General features: G+C 35.6%; 1 protein-coding gene across 2 annotated transcripts; it reads right to left on the reverse strand.

Annotated features, from left to right (window-relative positions):
* Positions 3016-18533, reverse strand: LOC109844235 (protein STRUBBELIG-RECEPTOR FAMILY 3-like). 2 transcript variants are annotated; one of them, XM_020413200.1, is made up of 17 exons: positions 18322-18533; positions 17844-17955; positions 16503-16629; positions 16358-16429; positions 16144-16209; positions 15955-16026; positions 15788-15859; positions 15639-15710; positions 15488-15553; positions 14479-14544; positions 13920-14275; positions 13552-13829; positions 12746-13014; positions 12533-12671; positions 11867-11994; positions 11626-11782; positions 3016-3370 (listed from the first exon to the last, which is right to left on the reverse strand). In XM_020413200.1, exons 1-17 carry the CDS (start codon positions 18328-18330, stop codon positions 3284-3286), a joined length of 2148 nt encoding a protein of 715 aa, XP_020268789.1. In that variant the 5' UTR covers positions 18331-18533; the 3' UTR covers positions 3016-3283. The 2 variants fall into 2 exon arrangements, with proteins under 2 accessions (XP_020268789.1, XP_020268790.1); XM_020413201.1 differs by having other exon boundaries at positions 17844-17965.

Raw genomic sequence — 26349 nt, forward strand, 5'->3', positions numbered from 1 at the left:
CTAATCGATTCACACAACAATACAAGAATCATCGTCTGAAATGGCATTCATTTATTCATCTATTGACAAAGTGTACAAACGAAAAAAAAAATGAGAAGACCCACCACAAAACTACTTCATCCACACTACAAAAATCCATTACATTCACATCACAGTACAAAACCTTATTCAGCCTGAACTGGATCTTGGCAAGGCATCAGCTGTTCTTCTAACAAGAGAGAGGACTGAGCTCAACAACCCGACGATGATTGTTTGCTTCACTTGGCCTCTTCGAGGAATCAGACGGCTAGATGAACCTCTCTTCTTCATCGCCATGTCTCTCTTCCTAATGAATTCTGACGAGCAGTGAACAGGTTTCTTTCTTTTGGTTCACACAGGTTGGCAGTTGACAGATTAAGGTAAGCTTGAAACTGAGAGTGAAGTATAGAGTTCCTTATATAGAGATGCTCAGACAAAAATACCCTTATATCTAGTAAAAGTTATGCTAAGGTGGCTGGTGGCTTTAGTGTAATTTTGAGCAGAAGAAGGGGTATATTAATCTAATGTCTTTGATGGTTATCTCCCTCTCTGTTTCCTCCACTAAACAAGTGAACTAAAAGAAAGATGTGATATTAAACCACCTAATTAATGTGATAATTGAAACCATGCATTGAACCAAGACAGATCGTATTTGTGTGGAGTGTGAGCTGGCTGATGGATGCTAAAGTTTTCAAGTGCTTGTTAATTCACGTTTGCGTTGAGAATTAGATTGTTTTATGTCACACTCTTGCAATCAAGTTGGTACACTCACAGTTGTCTTGAATTTTCTTCACTGTGAATAGACAGTTGACAGTCAAGTTTTCAGTTAAAATGTATGAGTAAGTATAACTTATAGAAAATATCTGGCTAGATGGCACTTAAATATCCTATTGTTTCGCCATCTTTACAGTCAAATACCCTAATTAAGTTATAACTTCGATATCCTAAGTTGTAAAGAAAAGCGCTTGAATACCCTAAGTTATTAAAAAATTGCCACTTAAATACCTTCTTTTTCAACACCTTTGCACTTAAATATTCTAAATTATGAAAAGTATCACTTTAGTACCCTAAGTTAAGTTATAAGTATGTAGCGATTTAATACCCTGAGTTATATGAAAGTGGCACTCTAAAACATTTTGTTAGTTGTCGCGACATATTCCTAGGAAGATTCCCATGACAACTAATGACAACTAACAAAAGATACTAACATGCCAATTTTTTACAACTTAGAGTATTAAAGTGCTATTTTTACAACTTACGGTATTTAAGTGTAAAGATGGTGAAACAACGGAGTAATTGTCATTTAGCCAAAATATGAGGGTAGTTATATTTGAAATTACTCCTAACCATTTTGGAAACAAATGGGCCATTATGATTTAGAAAATACTCTTTAATTCTGATGTAAAAAAAAAAAAAGAGGATGGAAACGTATCTTGAAATAGCATGTTAAAGAACAGAAACTAGAAGAAAAAAAATCTCCTCAGCTTCGTAATTATTTGGCTTAAAATTTAAGTTTCTTTCCTTAAAAAAGTTTCAAAGTATTTCTACTTTATTTTAAACAGAAGGATGTCTCTTCTCCATTTTGTTCACATGTTGTTTCCTTAAAAGTGTATGTTAGTTGTGCTACTTGGTGAGTAGCTAGTAATTACTTAAGTAAACTTTAAGGTTAAGCAATAAATTAATCGATTTATATAAACAGTTAGCAGTTTACGTCTAAACTTGATTATGAAGTGACATGTGAGACCCAAATTTCCTAGTGGACGCTATAATGAGTGCTTGAAAAAGAAATATGCAGTGGATAGAAGATATTTAGAGGACAACCATAGTTTACTTTTCTCAAAATATATATAGGGAAAGTTTGGACAAAAATATGCATAAATGTTTTTGTGAGTTTTTTTAAGTCTAGAGTTATTTGATGTATACATCTTGTTACACGAGCACACTTGAATTTGATTTGCCCAGTCTCTATTGGAGTCCCTTTTAAAGCGAAATCCTTTTTGTTAATGGTCTTTCATAATGCTAGCGCATTGGCCTTTCTTGAAGAAAATAAAATTCTGATCCATCGACTTTAGATCATTTTGCTTAGATTTTGTTCATTGAAAAAGACTGCCACGTGCCCGTTGATGGAGCTCTAACATGCTGTTCCTCTTTCTTCTGAAGTTAATGATGATTTAGCAGATCAGAAGGAACGCTATTTATCAACAAACTTCTGAGTTATATATACTCATATTATAATATAATAGAAGATTATTCATGCATATAATGATTAAGCGAACAGACTTGTCATAACTCCCGTCAAACGTACGTGTGTTTGTTGACGTGACACACTAGAATAATTCTACCAAAACAAGGCGAGTGTTGCATCTTATCCGTCTCGAGCACCAATCGCAACCCGCGGGAATTCTGACAGTCGACATGAATAATCTAAACATGCGTTACCTTTTATGAGTAATATAACATACGGAGAAGTTTTCAAAACAGACCGGTTTTAAAATTTATTCCCCAAAAAAGATCTGTTTCTAACTTAATTTCAAAAACCGACCCAGTTGACTGAAACTGGGTCGTTTTTCAGAAAAAAAAAAGTTCACAAACTTCACGGGAGTTGAACTCCCGTGAAGTTTTTTCTCATAACAAAACTTCACGAGAGTTGAACTCCCGTGAAGTTTGTGAATTTTTTTTCTTCAAAAACCGACCCAGTTTCAGTTAACTGGATCGGTCTTTAAAATTAAGTTGGAAACAGATCTGTTTTGGGGAATAAATTTCGAAACAGGTTTGTTTTGAAAATTTGTCCTATAACATACCCATGCATACACACAAATTGGTTTAGCAGTTACCTTCCCTAAAAACCATGCGAAGGGAAACGAAACATGATCCCTGCGACTATTTTTCATCTTCCAGAACGTGAAAACTGTTGGTTTTAAGCTTAAAAATTTTTCTATGATTAATAGACAGTAGTATGCTTCATTTAACGCTGGCAATTATTTGCAATCAAAGACATGGAGGCTGGCCATAATTGAAATAGAACAGTAAATGCAAAAAAATCATACAAAATCTCAAGAGTTCTGCTCATAACTATTCACACCCTCGGTAAGATCTACATCAACATAGGGGAAAACTAGAATTTTGTAAATAATTACATCCGCCATGAATCTCTTAGGCTCATGCCCAAGAATGCTGAAACAGCAATCCAAGTATCACTTGTTAGAGAAATGATACAGTCTTGTGATTTTTCTGCTTTCTTTCCTCTGTAGTGAGATAGTAGGGGTTACGTTTGCATACTCCTTGCATCTTCTATCATGCGAGTAAGATCTTGGACAACCTCGGACATTGGAGGTCTGAACTCCGGCTGTTGCTGCAACGTGGAATAAAAAGTTTAGCATTTATACAAGCGAGAAACTTTTCAACCTCTTGGCCATGAATGTGTTGAGTATGTGGAACCCACTTTTGACGAAGTACATAGCAATGCATTGTTTTGTTATGGGGCTTGCAGAAAAAGGGGAGGGAACATGTTTGAAATATGGTACTCCATGTTAGATTTAGTGTGGTTCTAGTTAGTGGGTTAGTGGGTATGGACCAACTTTAATTACTATCCGGTTGTATCCCTATGCAGTGTTAGTAAAACAATGAAGGAGACAGAAATTCTGAGACGTGAAACACTTTCCTTAAAGAAATATTTACCCCCACTTGATATTCAAAGTTGCTTCGGGTTAATACAAATTTTCTTCCCAGGATACAACAGAAAATAAAAATTCCAGTAAGCAAATCTGGAATTTTCCTTAATTCGTTGTGAAACAAGTTTGTAATATTGCAGATGTTTTTGATAGAAAAGATTCAGAAAAGAATTGTTATTAGATATCTGAAATCATTAACTATTTATAGGTTTGAAGAGGTGCTTCCAACAGTCATAACTTTTCAAAACACTATTTATAGGTTTGAAGAGGTGCTTCCAACAGTCATAACTTTTCAAAACACCCCTTGGAGCAAACAGACACTTTTTAACAGTCACTTGTCTTTTCATAATTTTTAAAATTCAAAATAACATTAAAAATAATATATTCAATATATAATTATATATATATATAAATAGAACATTTAAGTGGCAGCGGCAAGCGTGCAAAGTGCTAAGTGCGTCTAATAATCGCGTCAAAATCGCGCATTATTCGCGCTACCCGCATGCGGGTTTAGAAGCCTACACTTTGATCCATTATTCAAACCCCAATAAGCATTCAATGCTTTTAAACCTCTAAAAGAATGTTTAAAATTCCAATGTGGGACTATCTTGTTTTTTTTTTTTTTACAAACAAATACTAACAATCCCCCACTTTGTTTGAAAAAACATTTTAATGGTATTATATTTAAAATAATCTGCAATATGTACAAAATGAGATAAGTATACATATGTAGAGGTATCTTTCGATTTAAACATTTACTTAGTAGAAATACCTCAAAGTTCTATCAAAGTCGTTAGTTACCTTAACATTAAACTAATTACTCTTTGTGATAGAACAGGAGAATATTGTACATACACTAATCTCTTGTTTCAATGAGAATTAATATTTTAGCACTGTTATGGTCTTGTGCTTATTCTTGGTTCATGAACTCTTTAAAGAACAAACCTTTAGCTCTTTTAAAAAGCGGCACCACTTCTAAGTTCATATAGATGAAACGTCTACAATGTGTTTTCCATTACTTTAAACACACAACAATAATGTATTAGACTTTCATTAAGAACATAACTCATCCTCTTATTCCGTAATGGACGATATTGACATTATCTTTTAGAGCTTAATGCGTCAATATCAATCAATCACTTTCAGAAACTTGTTATTACCCATTAAACCATTTAACCAGTTTAGTTCTAGCAAATGGTTGGGTTACCGTTCCTGGTGATTTTAAATATAAGGTTTCAGCCCTATTTCACTTGATGTCATCTTTACTACCTTTCTTGCTAGAGGTTTTGTAAATGGATCAGCCAAATTTTTATTTGTCTTGACATAGACAATAGTTATGACACTATCTTGTATCAAGTGTCTCACATATTCATGTCTTAAGACTTATGTGTCTAGACTTACCATTATATGTACAATTATAAGCCATTGACAAAGTGACTTGACTATCACAATAGATAGAGATAGGAGGCATTGGACTAGGCCATAACTTAATATCTAGTAATAAGTTCCTAATCCATTCAGCCTCTTTACCAGTTGCTACTAAAGCAATGAATTCAGATTCCATGGTGAAGTATGAGATACATGTTTGTTTCTTGCTTGCCCAAGAAACTGCTCCTCCACCAAGTGTAAAAACCATTCCAGAAGTGGATTGGTTGTCTCCAACACTAGTCATCCAGCTTGCATCGGTGTATCCCTCTAATACAGCCGGATAATCATTATAGAACAAACACAGATTTTTGGTTTTCTTTAAATAGCCAAAAATCCTGGAAATGCTTTTCTAGTGTTCTACACTTGGATTACTAGTGTATCTACTTAATTTGCATACAACAAATGCAATATCAGGTCTAGTATAATGCATAGCATACATTAAAGAACCAATTGCACTAGCATACTCAAGCTGTGCTACAGCTCTACCAGAATTGACAGTTAATTTGGCACTAGGATCGAAAGGAGTGTTAACTTCTTTAAAACCAAGATGATTAAATTTATTCACTATTTTTTCAATATAATGTGATTGGCTTAAAGAAAAAACCCCGCTATGTTTTCTAACTTTAATCCCTAAAATAGTATTCGCTTCTCCTAAATCTTTCATTTTAAACATAAAAGATAGATACTCTTTTGTCTCATTTATACCAATCATATTAGTGCAGAATATTAACATGTCATCCACATACAAGCAGACAAGCACACCATATTTATCAGTGAATTTAGAATAAATACACTTATCAGCACTATTATGTTTGAAACCATAAGATAGAATAACAGAATCAAACTTTTCATACCATTGTTTTGATGCTTGTTTAAGACCATAGAGAGATTTAATTAGTTTACATACTTTTCTTTTATTTCCTGGAAGAATGAAACCTTCCGGTTGTTCCATGTAAACCTCCTCATTTAAATCTCCATTTAAAAAAGCAGTCTTGACATCCATTTGATGCACAAATAACTTATGTATAGATGCCAAAGCAATAAGAATTCTAATAGATGTTATACGTGCGACAGGTGCATATGTATCAAAATAATCTATGTCTTCTTTTTGTCTAAACCCTTTGGCTACTAATCTAGCCTTAAAAGCTTGAATAGAACCATCAGAATGATATTTTCTTCTAAAAACTCATTTACATCCTATTGGCTTTGATCCTTGAGGTAAATCTACTAAAATCCAAGTACTATTTTCCATTATAGAATCCATTTCATCATTGACAGCTTCTTTCCAAAATGAAGCATCTCTAGATGACATTGCTTCTATAAAAATTTTAGGATCATCACCTGGATTAAAACTTATAGGATGTTTATTTAAAACATTATTATTCCTATCACCTTCAACAAGAAAAATAATTTGTTCAGGAGAAATAAAATCTGAAGGTAAAGATTTCTCTTTTCTTGCTCTAGTACTTCTTCTTGGCTCTGATGTTTCTTTAGATGTATTCGTTTCCTTAGCATGAAAATCAGAACTAGAAATATTATTAGAGTTAAGCAGAATAGAAACATTTTCAACATTTTCAGAATCTACAGAAAATTTATTTTTAAAGAATTCAACATCTCTAGATTCAACAATAATATTAGAAGATAAATCAAGTAGTCTATATGCTTTGCAATTTTTAGCATATCCGACAAAAACACTTTTAAAGGCTCTAGGTCCAAGTTTTGTTCTTTTAGGATCAGGAATTCTATAATAAGCCAAACACCCCCACACTTTAAAATATGACAGATTAGGTTTTCTACCTTTCCATAACTCATAAGGACTTATATTTAACTTTTTAGAGGGAATCCTATTATGAATATAACATGTTGTGTACAATGCTTCTCCCTAAATTTAAAGGTAACTTAGCATTATTAAGCATACAATTTATCATTTCTTGTAAAGTTTTATTTTTTTCTTTCGGCTAAACCATTCTGTTAGGGAGTATAAGGTGTTGTACATTGATGAATAATGCCATGTTCTTCACAAAAAGTATTAAAATTATCAGAAAAATATTCACCACCTCTATCAGAACGTAATACTTTAATTTTCCTTTCAAGTTGATTTTCAACTTCTGTTTTGTATTTTTTAAACATATCAAAAGCTTCATCTTTTGTTCTTAAAAGATAAACATACATATATCTACTGCAATCATCAACAAAAGTGATAAAGTATCTTTTTCCTCCTCTAGTTAACATACCATTCAATTCACATATATCAGAATGTATTAAATCTAAAACTTTAGAATCTTTGCGAGAAACACTTGGAAAAGCTTTCTTTGTTAATTTAGACTTAGCACAAATTTCACATTTATCAAATTCACCATTAAAGTTAATGAAATCTAACTTTCTCATATTTTTCAAATAGCGAAAATTTAAATGTGCTAAGCGATCATGCCATAAATATGAAGACTCAACAATATAAACAGAAGATATAACTTTATTATTAATACTTAGTTGATACATTCCATCACAAGAGTAGCCTTTTCCTACAAACATCCCGTTCTTAGACAGGATAACATTATTTGACTTAAAAGCAACCCGAAACCCTTTCTTACAAAGAAGATCAACAGAAACTAAGTTCTTTCTAACTTCGGGTACATACAGAACATTTATAAGAGTCAATTTCTTTACAGAAGTAAAATCTATATCAACCGTCCCCTTTCCAGCAACCTTTGCACAAGCATTGTTTCCCATTTGCACTTCTGTAATTTTCGAAATTTCTTCAAATCCTTTGAACAAGGATTTGTCCTTGCAAACGTGGATTGTTGCACCAGAATCAAGCCACCATCCAGACTTAACAGAAGCCATATTGATTTCAGAAATCATAGCGACCAGATTCTCTTCTATCATATTTGCAGAAGCCTTTGATTTTACATTATTATTTTTTCTGTGACGACATTCTTTAGCAAAATGTCCAGGCTTGCCGCAAATAAAACAGGATCCCTTTTTCTTCTGAAAATTCTTCCTTTTAAAGTGTTGTCCACTTTTCTTTACTTGAAGGTTCACATTTTTTACCAAAGTTTCATTCTTTTCCACAGTGTGAACCTTACAATCACTTTGGACAGAATTTTTCGAATCACGTAAGCGTGACTCCTCTTCAATTCTAAAATTCTTCTGAAGTTGTTCCAAAGAGATTTCCTCAGTTTTATGCATTAGTTTCTTCGAGTAATCTTTCCAAGTTGATGGTAGTTTTGTAATAATTGCAGCAACTTGAAAAGATTCTGGAAGAACTATTTTGAGAACATGAATCTTATTAACCAGAACCTCCAATTCATAAACTTGCTCTAGGACAGACTTGTCATCAACCATTTTATATTCTAAATATTTTGCAATTAAATACTTGTTTGTACCTTCCTCCTCGGTTTTGTATTTAAATTCCAGTGCGTTCCAGATCTCCCTTGCCGACTTTATCCTCGTGAAAAGATCATATAATTGGTCCGAAAGTGTGTTCAGAATGTGACCGCGACACAACACTTCATCTTCCTCCCTTTTTGCCTTTTGCTTTTTGATTTCTTCTATTTCCTCCTCAGTAGGTTGTTTGCTGTCTGCACTTGGTTTTGGATCTTCTATGGGCTGCAGGTTGGGGTTGAGAATGTAGGAGATCTTCAATACTGTAAGAAGAAACATCATCTTGTCTTGCCAGCGAGAGAAATTGTTCCCGTCGAATCGGTCCAATTTGACCATGTCTTGATTCATCACCTTGATTGATTCCGACTCCATTGTAGCAGAAATATTTCTTTAAGATTGTTAGTAAAACAATGAAGGAGACAGAAATTCTGATGCGTAAAACGCTTTCCTTAAAGAAATATTTGCCCTCACTTGATAGTCAAAGTTGATTCGGGTTAATACAAATTTTCTTCCCAGGATACAACAAAAAATGAAAATTCCAGTAAGCAAATCTGGAATTTTCCTTAATTTGTTATGAAACAAGTTTGTAATATCGCAGATGTTTTTGATAGAAAAGATTCAGAAAAGATTCAGAAAAGATATCTGAAATCATTAACTATTTATAGGTTTGAAGAGGTGCTTCCAACAGTCATAACTTTTCAAAACACCCCTTGGAGCAAACAGCCACTTTTCAACAGTCACTTGTCTTTTCATAATTTTTAAAATTCAAAATAACATTAAAAATAATATATTCAATATATAATTATATATATATATATATATATAGAACATTTAAGCGGCAGCGACAAGCGTGTAAAGTGCTAAGTGCGTCTAATAATCGCGTCAAAATCGCGCATTATTCGTGCTACCCGCACGCGAGTTTAGAAGCCTACACTTTGATCCATTATTCAAAGCCTAATAAGCATTCAATGCTTTTAAACCTCTAAAAGAATGTTCAAAATTCCAATGCGGGACTATCTTGTTTTTTTTTTTACAAACAAATACTAACATGCAGTATTCTCCCCTAATCAATAATATCTTTATCTGAGTTATTTCAAAACTCGGTGTCAGAGCATGCGTTATGAAATACTACTCAATCCCAACACTCCATCTAAAATCAGTGTTTTAAATATCGACCGACATGTCCGACATGTCGGTCGATATATCGGATTGAGGGGTCGAACGACACGAATCGGGGGATTTTAAGTCGCATGTCGTTTTTCAGGGAGATATCGAATATATCGGCGAAATATTTGCCATGTCGACCGATTTTTCATGTTTGAAAAATCGGCCGATAAGCCCATTTATCGGTTCAAATGCGTGGGTTTGGGTTTGGGTTTGGTTTAGGTTTGGGTTGGGTTCAAAACTCATTTGACCCTTTTATCGGATATAGGAGGCTCTTTTCGAACCCGATAGACACCCCGATCATAAGAAAGAAAAGAAAAACCCTAGGGCTCGCGATCTTCGTCGTTTTGCTTTCGTGGTCCTCGGCTTCTCCTCTCGTCCTCACAGCGCCGTCTTCTCCTCTCTTTCTTCCCTGCGCCATTGGGTCCTCACATCGCTGGTAAGCCTCCCTGTCCTCGGCTTCTCCTCTCATCCTCACAGCGCCGCCTTCTCCTCTCTTTCTTCCCTGCGCCATCGGAGCCTCGGAGGGTCCTCACATCACTGGTAACTGGTAAGCCTCTCTCTCTCTCTCTCTCTCTCTCTCTCTCTCTCTCACCTCTCCCCCTCTCCCTATCTCGCTAATGACTTTTTCTGTTTACATTTTTTCACTTAAGCCTCCCTGACCTCTCTCTCTCTCATGACCCTTTTTTTGTTTGCATTTTTTTCAGACTTCCAGTTTGTGTTGTTGTTGAGTCGTTGACTGCTAAGTAAAAGGAATTATTGATTTTTACTTTTTTATATGTCTAGTCTATAAAATTTATAAAGTATGCTTATACTGAATTTAGGAATGTTTAGATTACATTTAGGACATGATATTATACATATACACATCACCCGATATGGCAATCCGATATTTAGTCCATGTCCCCCGATATATTCCCGATTTCCGCTATCCGACATGGATTTCAGCCGTCCGACATGAACCCGACATCCGATATTTAAAACATTGTCTAAAATACAAGCTAATATGAAGGCTCCACAAAAGAAACCTAAAACCTAACCCCAAACCACTGCCCCCTGTGACCCACAATCGTCACCACATGTTCCAATCAGCAAAATATCATCAACGTATATAGCCAAGATCATTGTCCCCGAAGTGGTGCGAAGAATAAACACAGAATGATCTGAATGACACCACTGAAAACCAACACCAGATATATTTGACTGAACTTGTCAAACCAAGCTCGCAGACTCTGTTTGAGTCCATAGATTGCTTTCTTAAGCTTGCATACATTAGACTTGCCCAAGAGCAATATACCCCGGAGGTTGCTCCATATAAAAACCCTTCCTAGAGGTGGCCATACAAGAAGACATTCTTCATATCAAGCTGAAACATAGGCCACTCCAGATTAACAACAATGGAGAACAAGATACTTATGGAGTTGAGACAGGCAATGGGAGAGAGTCTCAAAATAACCAACTCCATATATCTGATCAAAGCCTTTAGCGACCAGCCTGGCTTTCTAAGTATTTCATAACACCTCATTAAATCTCACATGATGAAAAAGCGTCATAAAACAAGGTTATTAGCAGACATACCCCTTGTACTATGATGATGTAGCTACTCATCACCCATGTTCTATTTTATGAACACATACACCCTCTAGTCTTGTGATGTAGTTTTTCATTAACTATTAAAGTCATGTGGAAATCACGTAGTAAAGCTCTTGATAACTGTCTAACTCTGACCACATCATGATTAACATGGAATTTAAAAAATAATGGAAAGCGACATGTCATGAACTTGGGGTGTAAATGGTAAATATACTAGAACAAAGTGAAAGTAGGTAATGCACGAAGTGCATCTGCAAATAATCAGGAGAAAAATTTACAACATCCATTATCAATTAATGATGGATAAGGTTGCACAAGATAAATACTTCAATATTATTGTGTGTGAGAGAGGAACAGAAAGAATTACCTGAACACAACGACTTATAATATCTGCAAACCTTGACAATGATTTCATAGGAAGTTTTCCATCTATGGAAGGATCCACGATTCTGGATAAAGCATTGATGTCATATAACTGTGAACTGGCCCATCTCACTAGATATCGCTGCTCCCGAGGTCTTGAGCTATAAAAATTGGGAAATTGATGAAATCTCAAATATCAAGGAAGAGAGACTCTATCATAATAAAAGATTGGAAGTGTTTATTACCTCTCATAGGGTTTTCGTCCAGTGAGGAGTTCTAACATGACCACTCCAAAGCTGTAAACATCACTCTTGTCGGTGTATGATCCAATATCATTAACTTCTGGAGTCTCATAGTTTGGTAATTCATGTATCTGTCATGAAGCTTCAGTGTTATGATGTTATTATTGCAAATAAATGCACATGCATTTCAATGTTTAAATGTAGCAAGTTAAATGGTTACAGTCCAGTAAGAAGGACAAATTAATTTCATATTTACCCATAAATAAATTGTTACTTTGAAGTGGGTAAGCAAATAAATAAATTTTTACAACACCCATAACTTTATTGAGTGCCACCAATATTATGGAATACATCTAGGCAGCCTGAATAGTTTCTTCTCCAGCCTTGTGACAGGTCCCTTCTCACACTTTGAACTAATATTAACTAATCTTATCAGCTTAGCATGAAGTCTTATAACTTTTGAAGTAAGTAAATTTTTAATAATATAACACACAACAACAAAGTATTATCCTGAATTTTTCTGGTCAGCTGCATGAATCCTTCTCTTCCACTCAGTTTCGTTGAGGGGTACCCTTCACTAATTTAATCGTTGCAGAATCTAAACTAACTATACTAAGAGATATTTCCTTTAAAAAACTATATAAAAGATATAGTGCTAGATTTACTCACCTGACCCATAGAATTGGATAGTATCAACGAAGCAAAGCCACATTGAGAAACACGGACACTACACCGATCATCAAGAAGAATTTTGGCTGAGTCAAAATTCTGATGTATGACTGGTGGTCGACATCCCTCATGGAGATACCTTGGCACAAAAATAAAGGTACATGAAACTTTAATTCAATCAAGCAAGTTTACTTAAAAACTCACAATACTTACTCTAAAGCTCTAGCAGCACCGAGCGTTATGTCCACACGAGCATTCCATGATAGTTTCTTCTTGAAATCATCTTTAGAGTGAAGAATGTCATGCAGGGTCCTTGTACTAAAGTAGTTATAGACAAGTAACCGCTGCTCATACTCCATACAGTAACCCACAAGCTCGAGTATATTAGGATGTCGAAGTAATGAAGTCCTCAATACCAGCTCAAGAAACTCATCCGTTGGTATTTTCAAATTTGCAGTTTCAAGCTTTGTAACTGTCAAAAGCTGGATGATAGCACACAATAGTCAGACAGGATATACACACAAAAGCATCCCATAATTTAATGATATCTCATTATATCATAGTTAACATAATCATTATGAGCATCATTAATAACTTTATTATGTTGTATCCGTGGTGCGGAAGCCTAAATGAAAAGTTTTTAGAAATATCTTCAGATGAAAGGAAATCTTTGTCAAAGAGTAAACTGGGGGCATCCATGTATCGTTTAATCAGAGTACTATACTGTGAACTTAACCGTTCTGAATGAGTGCTCATACTCATCATTATGCAATATATTGGTTGGTACAATTTTACTTTAAGGGTCACAGATCTATTAGATAAAAATAGCTGTTATATGGTACATTTGTTTAAAAAAGGCCAATAAAAATCAAACTACTTAAAAAGTAAAGAAAGCAGATCCTGTAATAAAATATTTCCAACTTATCAGAATTGATAATTACTCAAACTAACTGAAATCTTTTATTTAGGATGAAGACCAACTATGATGATAATAATAATAAACTATACATAGATCATACCTTTCCATCCGGAAACTCGGCTAAATACACTTTAGTCAATTTATCCTTGCTAATCAAATTTTCTTCTGCAAAACTGTGTGTATATTGCTGAAGAAATGAAACTGAGAAGGACGATATTGATTGGGAATTTAAATTTTGGGAAGCGGAGGATGGAATCTTTTCAGGAGGAACGATGGGCTCTACAATAATTTTTTCAGCAAGAGGCGGCATCATAATCACATTAGTTCTTGCCATATCGATCTCATGTTCTTTCTGCTTCTCAGGCTTATCCTTTTGACCTGCCATTGACAATCTAGGATAAAACAACAAAAAGCAAAACCATAATAAATTATAAATTGTCTGAAAAGCTTTACCCCCTTTATTCTTACCAACACTTAGCATATTCAAGTTTGCATTGTGCATAGACACGTTCATCTTTTCTTGCCCCTTCCCTTTGTGCATCACTGGAATCTCCTCGTCCTTTTGCTTTTTTCGTGACTTTGATATACAAATAGTGATCATAAGCACTGATATGATAACAGAGGCTACCGCAATAGCTGCATAAATAACAACCATTGTGGCTTTCTTCCTGTCACTTTTCCCATAAGGGATACTATTAGCTATAATGCCAGCAGAAGGAACAGGTGCTCCTACAACAGGAAATGGTGGAGATGCAGAAGCTGGTGATGGGAGGATAGGAGCTGGTGATGGAGAGATAGTAGTATTAAATGGGTTTCCATCCTTTCTGCACAATGAAAGACACAGCTCTATAATTGAATAACCCTCTTAAAGCTCATTCAGGAGTTTACAACAAAGAATATGTTAAGATCCTTGGAAGATAAAAAGTCGTGAATCATCATGCCAAATGGGTTATGCATCCTTAGTTTCGAAGTAAAAAAATTTGTGCTCTATAAAAATAAGCTATAGACGATGTTAGTATGCTCTTACTTGAAGTCTGGAATTGTTAGCAACTTCGGAGGAATAGGTCCGGAGAATAGGTTATTCTCTATATTCCTGTTAATTGCAAAGTCAAAAAACGTTATCAGATAAGAGAAGAGGACAAACTTCACAGAGATAGAACTGGACAATGAAGTATTTTCTATATTCCTGTTAAATGCAAAGTCAAAAACCAGTATGAGAGTTCAATCTTTGCGGGCCTAATTTGTATAGATCCTATGCAAATAAATATGGTTTTCTGCAATGGGGATAAATGTAAATCAATAAGTAATTAGGAGAATATTTGAAGATAAAAGAATAATTTCAGGTTGCAACCCAATAATTCCGAGTGCAAACAAATGGATTCAACTTTGCTGGATGATGCAACAAGGGATTGTCTACAATACAAATATGTATTTGTCTACTATAAATTATAACACAAGTTATGCCTTGAACCAACAGATCTTATGACTAAAGAGAAGCAAAGAGCTAGATTTCAATGGAGTTCCTTTATGTATATGTAAATTAAAGCCTGAGGCATTAAATACTTCTAAACCCAGCTCAAACATGCTCCAATAGATACAGTAATGTGTGTGTCGGTGTGGACTGGCGGGATTTTATTTTTATTTTATTTAGATATATTTTATTTTCTATCTTATTTTTTATTTTATTTTGTAGATTAGTGTACTATCTTCCTCCAAAATGCTGTTGAAAATTCACTTCAAGCATTTTTCTAACTCTAAAATGCAATCTGCTTTTCTATCCGACTACGTAAAAAACATTTCTGGGTTGGTTCTTAGCCTGTATTCCAAGGATTCATAACATAATTGTGTCCTCCCTAACTGTAGAAGTCAGATATTGAGATGAAGAGGTGCAATTACCTTATACAATATGATAAGGGACGGGTGGATAGCCAAAAAAATACAGTAGTAACACTTTGGTAAGGAAAATGGATATAAGCTGTTGATGCTAAGCAATTGAAAATGAAAAGAAAATAGTAAGAAGTGCATGCATAGCTTACAAATTTTCAAGGGGAAGATCTTGTAATACATTAAGCATTCCTGATAGGTGATTATTTTGCACATGCCTGCAAAATGGAAAATTAGTTATCAGATACACTTGACACTAGAATGGTGAAAGGAAAAATATATATATAGTTAAACAAAGCTCACAATGTAGATAGGGACGATAAATTTCCCATGGAGGGTGGCAATTGACCGCTCAAGTTGTTAGAAGATATATCCCTATATAAGAGCATAATTATCAAGAAAAGTTGAAATAGGAAAAAAAAACTAAATCCAAAGACAATAAGAGAACATACAAATTGACTAGACCAGCGAGAGGCTGGAAAACATCAGGCAAATCTCCTTCTAAAAGATTGTCATTGACTGCCCTGCGGAAAGATAGCAAAAATGACAACGAAATAAAGTTATATCAGCACGAAACAAAAAACATTTACATGCATGGAAAATTGTGCTTAGAACTTACATATCTGTTAGAAGTGTTAAAGTTGATAAAGAACTCGGGATGGGCCCTGTGAAATTGTTGGCTGAAAGAAAACTGTCTCAACGGCAAAAAAGGCCACAGTTACCAATCAAAATAATTAGAGTATTTATTTATTGTTTATTTCATTTTTTGTACACAAAAATTATGAATGATCAAGGATTGCAGACTTACAATCTCCTAAGAGTAACAGGCAAATTCTCTGGTATGGTTCCACTGATATGGTTATTGCTCAGATCTCTGTTGCAATCAACAGCAGCAGACATTGGTGTAAGAGATCACGAAAACTAGTATATAGCTAAATGAATGGTCAGAATATTCTAAAAACCACACTGTCATTTTCATGACAGATCCAAGAAAATAGATCTTTTGCGATGCTAACACTTACAATGTTATTATTGACACGAAAACCCCTAGTGATTCAGTCAACTGTCCCATCAAATTTGCACCATTGAGGATTCTACATAGAATGAAATCAATTAGTATAATAAAACTATAGACCATTAATTGGTAGTAGAGGGGAAAACACATACATTGCCGTTATGTTTGAGTTGACACATTCGACTCCTTGCCAGCCTTCAAGACACGGGTCTCCTCCAATTCTCCATCCAGGAAGGAGAGGAAAACCCATATTTACATAGAAACCGTTTATAGCAAATACTGGCAAGGAAAAAAAGTATTAGAAATATTAATATTAACATATAGCTTAAAAACAGCAGGTTGACCAAAAAAACCCAATTGTTAGTGATGAATTTGATGTTTAAAAAAAATAGCCCTATTTTGTTAAAAGTAGGAAAAGCTGAAGTTGTCAAAGTGTAGGAACTCCATACACATAGCCTTTATGAGTGAGCACAATTACAGGTATTGAGCAATTAAGTGCCGAACAATATTAGTTCACACTAATATATAACTGTAACAAAATTTTAAAGTATAAACAGGTATTAGATGTAGCTGTAGAATTTTGTTTTATAGTTACTGATTGAAGCAAGCGAAGAGTTAAAACTTCAGAGGCACAACTATATAATCACCGCCTAAGATAAAGCTACCTACCAACTGAGGAAGTCTCTCCTAATAATACAAAGATCCAATATGAACGTAACCTAACGACTAACTTATCTTTAACATGCTTTCAAACTCAAGGTGGGCACCCAATAGTGGTTTACAAAATTTATTAAACAACAACGTGAACAAGTCCATAAAACAAAGATCTCCTTAATAACAGCAATGGCAATGCTCAAACACCGTGCTATGCTAGAGAACCTGCGTATGAATCATGTTCAAAGGCCATCTGAAGTCAACATGAAGGTAGAAATGGCAGAAATTTGCCAATTGAACAAAAGTTCCACATTCGCCCAAGATAAGCAAAATGAGCACAACAGAAATTGCTGAATTTGGAGATTAGGATAAATATGAATATGAATATGTCTTGTAAAAGCCTCAAAAGGTAAAGTTACTGAAGTTGTGTGTCAAATGTCATGAAGAAATTAATTTTTCATTAACATTAAGGAGGTTGTGACTTGTGATGGTTCTGATACCACAATAAAATCAGTAGTCTGTTAGGAGTTGGCAAAATCATTGCAAATTCTATTACAGCAAATGTATACAAGATACAAATGATACGTTCACCATCTAAGGTGAGATCACCAACCAATCAAGTGACATATCCTAACAATACAAAATTTTAATATGAACCTAACATCACAACTAATTCTATTCTCAACACAAATGCCCCTCAAAGAGAAAGACAATTTTAACCAGTTAACAGACAATAAACTGTAAAATTTCACACAGTTAACCTTTGCTTCTAGTTACAGTTCAATATTGACTAAACAAGATGAACTATAATGAGCATCTAATCCAGTAAAAGAAATTACCATCTCGTGGGTCAGTGAATCCTCTTGAACAAGGCAAGATAAAGATCAACATCAGGCCCAAAAATAACAATGAAGCCATCTTCAAGCTTGAGTTATTCATCAGCAATGCCACCTGTTTGTTGCTAAATATTAAAAAAAAAAGGTCTTATCAAAGACAAAGCTAAATACACTACTCCCATAAAACAACAATTAGAAGCAATATAAAATATTTCAGCATATCTTTTGCACTATAAAAACCTCTTTTTGATACTAATAACCTAAATCTGAAGTAAAATCAACTCTACCCATTATCCTTCTTCTCACAACTAAACAAAATCTCCCACAAAATCCTAACTTTACAATGAAATATTATTAACCCAAACCGAGAAAAGCTTGTGCTGGGTATTTATTAAACTACTCACCCACAAACAGAAACTAAGCAAACTGAGAAAAATCCAAGTAAATTATTGTATCAAAATACACGGGGGCAGAAGTTTACCTTGTACATAGAGACTCTAGGATTCGTCAAAATGCTAAGAACAGACTTAGAGAGGAAAGAGGACAGTGGTGAACTTTTCTCTCTCTTCGAAGAATTAGAAATTATAAACTAGGCACGAGAGAGAGAGAGAGGAGAGAGAAACTAAGCAGGCGCTTTGGGGTGTTTTATGCATTAAAGCCCTTCCTTTCTCTGGCCGAACCTTGTTTTTTGAATTTCTGTTTAAAGCTTGAAATCGAACTGATCGCCAGAGGGTAGAGAATTTAAATATTTCAGGATGTGGGGCCCGAAGGAAATTATTTGTGTACGGGTGGATACGGGTTTGTATTATTGTCTGGACCCGTATCCGCTTGGGGTCCGTGAAATAGTGCTTGCATTAATTGATGTTTTGGGCTTAATTTTGACCGTCTTTTTCATGAAAAATAAACAAGGATGATTGAGTAAATATGAAGATCAAATTGGCGGTCAAAAGCAAGGATTTATGTGTTTTTCCTATAACAACACGAGGTTGGATTCCACAAGATTTATTTACGAATTCATCATAAATTCATAGAATCTAGATGATACGAACGAATCTACTTATAAGGATTTGGACATTGATTTTCCATTTTCAGGCACTCTAAATTGATTGAATTTATAGTTGGATAGATTTTATTTCCTAAGAATTTTAATAACATAAATCTTTCCATTTCTTTTTGGTTAAACTCTGGGAAAAAAACATTGTCTAAATTCTTTTTTAAAGAATTTAAAAAAAAAATAGTATCTGATTTTGACTACTCATATCATCATACATCCCTACAGTACAATACTTGAGGCCTTCATGATTACTACGGGTGATTAGCAAAGTTGGACCTCCATCAAAAGTCTCTTGCTAGTAATTTGTGCCAATAACCTTTTCAATTAAGTATTATTAATATAAAATTGCACTCAATTGATTGTTAAAGCCCACAATTCAATTGTGAGAAGCTTCAAGAGCATAAATTACCACTAATTGAGCCTCTTAAGGTGGCCCTAACTTCATTTCTTAAGCGTAACTACTTCACAATTAGGTGTGCTTTTTTCTCTCTCTTCACGGTTGTACTTTAATTATTCTTTTCAAATAATTATTGAAGCCCAAGATACTTATCTTTCAATTGTTTAGTGATAAATATCCAATTAAGGTAGCAAAATATTGGCAATGGTTAAGAAAGTGGACCTCAATTGAAAGGGAATTGGATTTGGGGGCTAGTTAGTGCATTACCTTTACTTACTCACACGGAAACTCTAAAGTGATCTCATGATGAGATCAATATACATTGTATAGTCATGTTGCAAAAAAAAAAAGTAAAGTAAAAAAAAAGGTACATGTGATGTGATGTTGGTGTAGTGATGAAATGCACTGTTGAATTACAATGTGCAAAAGATTCACAAGTAGGGATGATAACATGTGGGAGTATTATTATTATTAGGGGGCCTATGTGTGATGCATCACTATTCCTTGTATAATTGCAATATTAACGTGAGCCAAAATACTGTTTATGTCCTTTTATTATGGATAGCTAGTTTGCATATGGTGCAAAGCACGACCCCTATTTTCTTTAAGCACTGCATTTTGAACTTGTCTCATTGTCTCCTTCAAAATTTTAATACATTTAATTTCATCATTATATGCTTAAAATTAAAAACCATATCTACTCCTCTATACTTAAAAAAGGATCCAAATTTTAATACATTTGATTTAGAAATCATGCCTACTCATTTATACTTAAAGAAAGATTCAAGTTTTAATACATTTAATTTGTTTTACTATTTATGATAAAGTAAATTACTTCAGCATAAATAGTAACTTCAGAGGAGTAGATTTGATTTATCGTTTATGCTACAGTAAATTACTATAATATAAACAGTAACATTAAGTGAAGGGGATTAGATTTGATTTAATGATTATATAATCAAGTATAGAGGAGTAGATTGAAATGGCGGTTCTAATTTTTGTTTCCTTTCTTTTGGTTAATCCATTACAACCCCCTACTTTGAATGAGGTCAAAACTAGGCCGGGCCTACGTACCCAGACTTTAGCTTCATCTGGGCAGGCCAGGCCAACTCATCTTGCATCATCAAAGTTAAAGGCCTACATCGGCATAAATTCTTGTAACTAGCTACCATTTAGGGCCCGGGTCCAACAATTCTGGTGATTTAGCATTTTCTCAATGATAAAAGAGCAAAAAAAAAAACACATAAATAAACCCAGCAAAAATAAAAAAAGATGGAATGTTTATTATTATTATTATTGTTATTATTTCCTGATTAGATTGATTCTCAACCTCTACTTGAGAGTCACCAACAATCACCAGAATTTAGTTGCATTAACTTGGGAATGTAGGTTTCTCTTGCCATCAATGGAACCGCGTACAAGACAGGCGAAATGAACAAAAGGGGAAGAATCTCTTCAGTACAGAAACTCAAAAAGGAATCAGCTCCCCTTTTGGCCATTGCAAATTTCCTCTACTTTGCTCTTCCAATTATTTTCAGTTAGGTACCCCGAAGTTTACTTTGTTTTTCGCTTTGACATGCAAAGTATTTATTAAGACTTTGATGCCCAAAGTTTCAATCTCGTTCCGTTTTAATTGCTCTGACTAGATTACGTTGGATCATGTGTTAAAGTTATATCACGAGAGAACCAAATGGGGGTAGGGGTTAATTAAACTATTTTTTAATATAAAATGTCAAGATTTCTCACTCATTTTAGCCCATTTTGACGGGAAGCCGATTTCTATAAAATAACCCTATTTTTACTACTTTGTAGAAGGTATTTCTATAGATTTTGCGCAAATCAAATAGAGCTTAAAGAAACCTATAGAAAACTTTTATTTACAAAAATGTCGTTGCCAGACATGTCGTTGCCAGACATTTTTTCAAAACATTTCTATAAAACAAGGGGGCTGTTTGGTTCAATTTCTATAAAAAATTGGAAAAAGAAAAGTACTTAAAATTTAATTTCCTTGTATTTCTATAAAATTTATAGGGAAAATTTATAGAACTCAAAGAGTATCATATTTTCTTGTTTTTTGCCATTTCTTTGTTTGGTTGGATATCACTTTATAGAAAATAGCTTACTAACAATGCTCATGGAAAATTACATGGGAACGATACTGGTGTACTTAATTAATTTTTTAATATATGCGTCAGATTTTCTTACAACTTACGCCATTTTTAGAGATGAAGTTGATTTCTATGTACATTTTCCCCTACTTTATAAAAAATATTTCTATAATTTTTTGGAACCAAACACAGTTTATAGAAATCTACATGAATCTATTATTTACGATAACGTCATTGTCAGATGTTTTCTCAAAATTTTTCCATAAAATTGGTAAACCAAAGAGCCCTTAAGCGAACCAAACATTCCCTTATGTTCAATTCGGTACCCCAAAGTTTACTTTTTTTTTTTACTTTGATAATACAAAGTAATTTTTTAACACTTTGATACCCAAAGTTTCAATATCATTTCACTTTGACGCCTCCATCCAGATTCTGTTAGATTTTACGCTAAATTTATATCCCATGCTTAGAACGTGGACCGGGTTACTAGAGATCCAAAAAACAAAAAATGTTTCTAGTAGCCGCATCACGAGCTCAAAATGCCAAGCGTGCGGCATAAATTTAACATAAAATCAGATCTAGACGGAGGTACCAAAGAGGGGTGGGATTGAATATCAAAGCGCTATAATTACTTGGAAGCATCAAAGTGATAAAAACAGGTAAACTTGGGGTACCAACTGAAAATAACCCAAAAAGATTAGAAAATTTAGGCAAGTACTGCACCTACGACGCTAGCTATATTCTCCATCCAAAGACTGGTGAGATAACTCCAGAGCCTACAAAAGCGCTGCTAACCACTAACTTGTCATTCCGTCTATCAACTGAGTCATGGATGATCCTCAGGAGATCTTTGTAACATCAAAACAAGATCCTTCAATGTGTGTTCGGCAACCTCACAAAACTAGTTTTAGCGGACACAACCTTTGTCGAAAAGCTAATTTTTAGTCTCGCAAAAGTTTGGACCAAAAGCCAAACTAATCTTCTTCGGCTTAAATTTTACCTCGTAAACTAGTTTTCTGTCGGACCAACTCTGACAGCATGCCAAACACACCCTAAGTGCGCTCCGACAGCATGCTTCAGATTAATTTGGAGAGAAAATCTCAGTCAAAAGGAAATAAAGCATGCAATAACACCCACCAGAGCTTCTACCCATTTTTGAGCATCAAGTCCCCCAAAGATGTTGAATCCAATCACTCGAGGGCAAGTACCAACCTGCGCATGAACTGTATTTTCCCTGAGCAAAGGTTACCCTACGCTACAGAGTCTCCATCCGAAGTGATATTGACCCTACGCATGTGTATGTATACACAAAAGAAAGGGGAAGTATCTCGCTCTGACCACATAACTTTATGTTAATGGTCAGATACTCTATCGGTGCAATAGTAGGATGGGGATGCTGAATACACGTAGGATCTGGAACCTAGCAAAATCTTTTACTCCTGGATGGAATCAAAATGATTTGATTGACCACAGATGGGAACATAACCACATGTCCCCCTTTGCGCGGAGTAACATACCCATGGAGAGTCCTCTATAGAATATCGTATGGGGACTAGAATGGAAGGAGAGGGTTTCGCTTGACACATCAGCGCACCAATTGGCTACAGTGAATACAATTACAGGCACTAGCGACACGTGCGTCGAGATTCATGATATGTCAAGTGTTATGGTGTTTCCGATTCGCCCGAGTGCAACTCAGTGGCAAACAACGGACAAGTGTACTTCTGCATGCTATACCCTAATCAACTTGGCGGCTAGAGGCTAGTAGGGGCGACAACCTAGCCGACCTGTCTAGTCGACACCCTCTCATATCGACTCGAAAGGCGGTACTTGTCGCCCCTCTTTTGTCGAAGACGACTCGCCACGAGTCCACTCGACCATTTGCCAGACGCCTCACGAAGCCGACTCGAAAGACATTACTTCTCGGCAAAGCTAAAGGACAACCTCTTCCTCGAGCTTATCTTCGCTGGCAACGTGTCAACATCGCATTTAATGCATGGTATGCGCATCATGCTTCTAGTTCCGATAGTCTTCATGACTCATCGGACCACTTGGGCCACCGCCCTGCCACCACTCAATTCTCGTTTAACGCTAAAGTGATCATTCCTCCACTCGCCAGCCGACACCTATAAAACAAACGCTGACGCAGTTACCACACACACTTTGCCACCGCCTTCCTGCAGTCGGCCGAAGTGACTAATCTACCATTATACCCTACGTATAAATACATGTACTAGTATGTCTTTACGGGGGACCGAAGATCTAATCCCTGATCTTGATTTTCTGGATTTTGATCCAAATTCTCTAAAACTGCAAATCATACTGCAGACACACAAGAACTCTCACAGTTCTTATTTACCCCACTCAAGTTCATCAGATAACTTGATCGTCGGAGGTACAACGGGGGACCGAAGATCTAATCCCTGATCTTGATTTTCTGGATTTTGATCCAAATTCTCTAAAATTGCAAATCATACTGCACACGCACACAAGAACTCTCACAGTTCTTATTTACCCCACTCAAGTTCATCAGATAACTTGATCGTCGGAGGTACAACGGGGGAACCAAGCCCCGTCCTCTCACGAATTTCTACATGTGCAGATTTTTCAGCCACCTAGCTCAAGAACTAGACATAAAGTCGGAGAAGAAAACGGTCCCTCATCAATCCTCAACAAACTTATCCAAACACGAATACATATTTGACAGTCAGGTGTCATGCCCTCCTTCCTAATATAATAGCACTCTATACATGTGCCGTGACACTGTATACAGAGCGCTCTATATATGTGCTGACATCAGAAAAGAATCCAACAAAGCTTCTTAAGGACACAGCAGGTGAACCGCAACAGTGGCCTTCATTCACATAGAATTAGGAAAGAGACTATTACTGCATGGGGATGCTGCCTCTACTGAAATCTAATCCCGAACCCACAAAATTAGGTAGACGCTTTTACTGGTTCTTTTCAGATGTCTTGTTATGAGCTTCACAATCTACCTGATTATAAAAAAAGGCTCTGCATTCTTTTGAACCCTCACTGCCACCGGAGAGTTTTTATAGAGGAGGAGAACAAGATGATCATGGTTCAGTTCTCAGCTCACAATCTCCTCACGCATTCAAACTCTCAGGTGACGTTCGTGTCGTTCCTCCTCTCTTATTTCTACCATATCTGAACCATCGAACTCCTTCGAGCTCTTGAAACAAAAAGAGAATTCGTTCTCCCCTAACAACCGGCATTTTAATTTGTCCAGACATCCTAAAGCATAGCACCTAAACTTTCTCTTTAGGTGATAACTGTATAGTTGTACGGATATCGAAAAGCCCAAATGAGGTGGATAGGAAGGATAGCGTACGTCAATAGCAAGGGTAAGAAACACTGCAGACGTATTTTCTGGAGGGTGAGAGCAGCAATCAAGAGAACCGTGAAGGGGCGAAGAAAACAGAGAATCAGCTTCCAGTATGACCCGTGGAGTTACGCCCTAAACTTCGATGATGGCCTTCATCGAAGCGAAACTGACGCCATTGCCGTTTTCAAACTCAGGGACCGCGCTCACGTGAAGAATTCAAACAGGGCTGTATTCTAAAATATAGACGTTGTCTAGATTATAATCACATCTCTCTTATACCGTGTGTGCTGTATGTGTCTTTCAGTTTGTAGGAGCAACATTGTCATGTGTCGCATGGGTGATCTCCTTCAGCGCAGCCCGTAAACGTGCTTTTAAGGTTTGCATCATGTCACGAACTAAGGCATAATCGAATAATTATGAGTTATGAAACTTATGTGCTCTGGCTGTCTCTACTACTTCTTCAAAAGTGCTATATTCAATTGATCACTACTCTGCCGTGGGCTTCACTTCCTTTGTTCCGCAAGGCTGAGCTAACAAATCCCCTCTCCACAGTTTGCGCGATAGCAGTAACATTGTCTTTATGCACACATCTTAATTTGTCAGGCGAGTTCGTTATGCGATACAGAATCTTCGCATATACATTCACATGTTCTGGGTATGTTACATGTTCTCCCTAAATCCTACTGGCGGATATATACTTCTGTTACTTGTATCCATTTAAGAGAAGCCAACTTTTAAGGAAATGGGTGAAATGGTGTAATCAAATTGACTTCATGGACAAAATCGCACCAAAGTAATCCCTCCCTCCCTGTTCCTGCTTCTTCCTCACCCGTCTCCCAGTTCATTTCCCACCAATAAAAACCTAAAATCCTATCTCGTGCTTAATACTTTTGTCACAGCAGCTACACTGCCTTTTCTCCCCATCTATTATCGCTCTCTAAAATACAAAGAAGATCAAAGAAATCACAGCAATATACAATCTTTTTTCCAACACAAATAATGAAAAGTAACAGAAATAGAAATCTTTTGCAGGGTGCCTAAGAAAGGATAGTAACTAGAAAGTGTTTCAGAAGACGGAATAATCTAGAGCGTCTTCCATAAGAAACTCAGTTGCACAGGAACTTCAGATCGTTGAACTTACTATGTGAACCGATCTTAATCATAAGCCTGAAAGCCTGAAGAAGATTACTCGATCCCGATTTTCTAGACCTCTAGTTTTACTTCGTCATTGTCCTCTTGACCAGCAAAGCATTGGCATTAATATGTTATACAATGTCTATACATGCTAAGGTTTAGCTTGTTATGTGAACCCATGTAAAAAAAGTTCTGTGCTTTACCATTGCAGAGGTCATATCATTACAAATTAGCATAAAAGTGTAAACCACAATAATCATTCTTCTCTCAAGCAAAAATAAAAGCCTCATCTCAAATTATGAGAACGGGTTTGCACTCAAGCGAAATAAAGTCCAGATAGATGCTAACTTGTAACTACCATGAAAATTACTCCAATCAGATGGTCAGAAACTCAAACTCATTTAGGTGCCAACTTAGGGTAAGATATAGTTAAAAGAAAGAAGATGCCAAGCTACTTACATAGCAAGAGA

This window comes from Asparagus officinalis, chromosome 6 (assembly GCF_001876935.1).
Source record: "Asparagus officinalis chromosome 6, Aspof.V1, whole genome shotgun sequence".
Taxonomy (NCBI): Eukaryota; Viridiplantae; Streptophyta; class Magnoliopsida; order Asparagales; family Asparagaceae; genus Asparagus; species Asparagus officinalis.

What these genes read in the sequence shown, in the direction of transcription:
- LOC109844235 (XM_020413200.1), bottom strand. An exon ending in GATCTTCCCCTTGAAAATTT is followed by an intron (nt 14,545 to 15,487) that starts GTAAGCTATGCA and finishes TGCAATTAACAG; the next exon opens with GAATATAGAGAATAACCTAT. An exon ending in CCGAGTTTCCGGATGGAAAG is followed by an intron (nt 13,015 to 13,551) that starts GTATGATCTATG and finishes GCTATCATCCAG; the next exon opens with CTTTTGACAGTTACAAAGCT.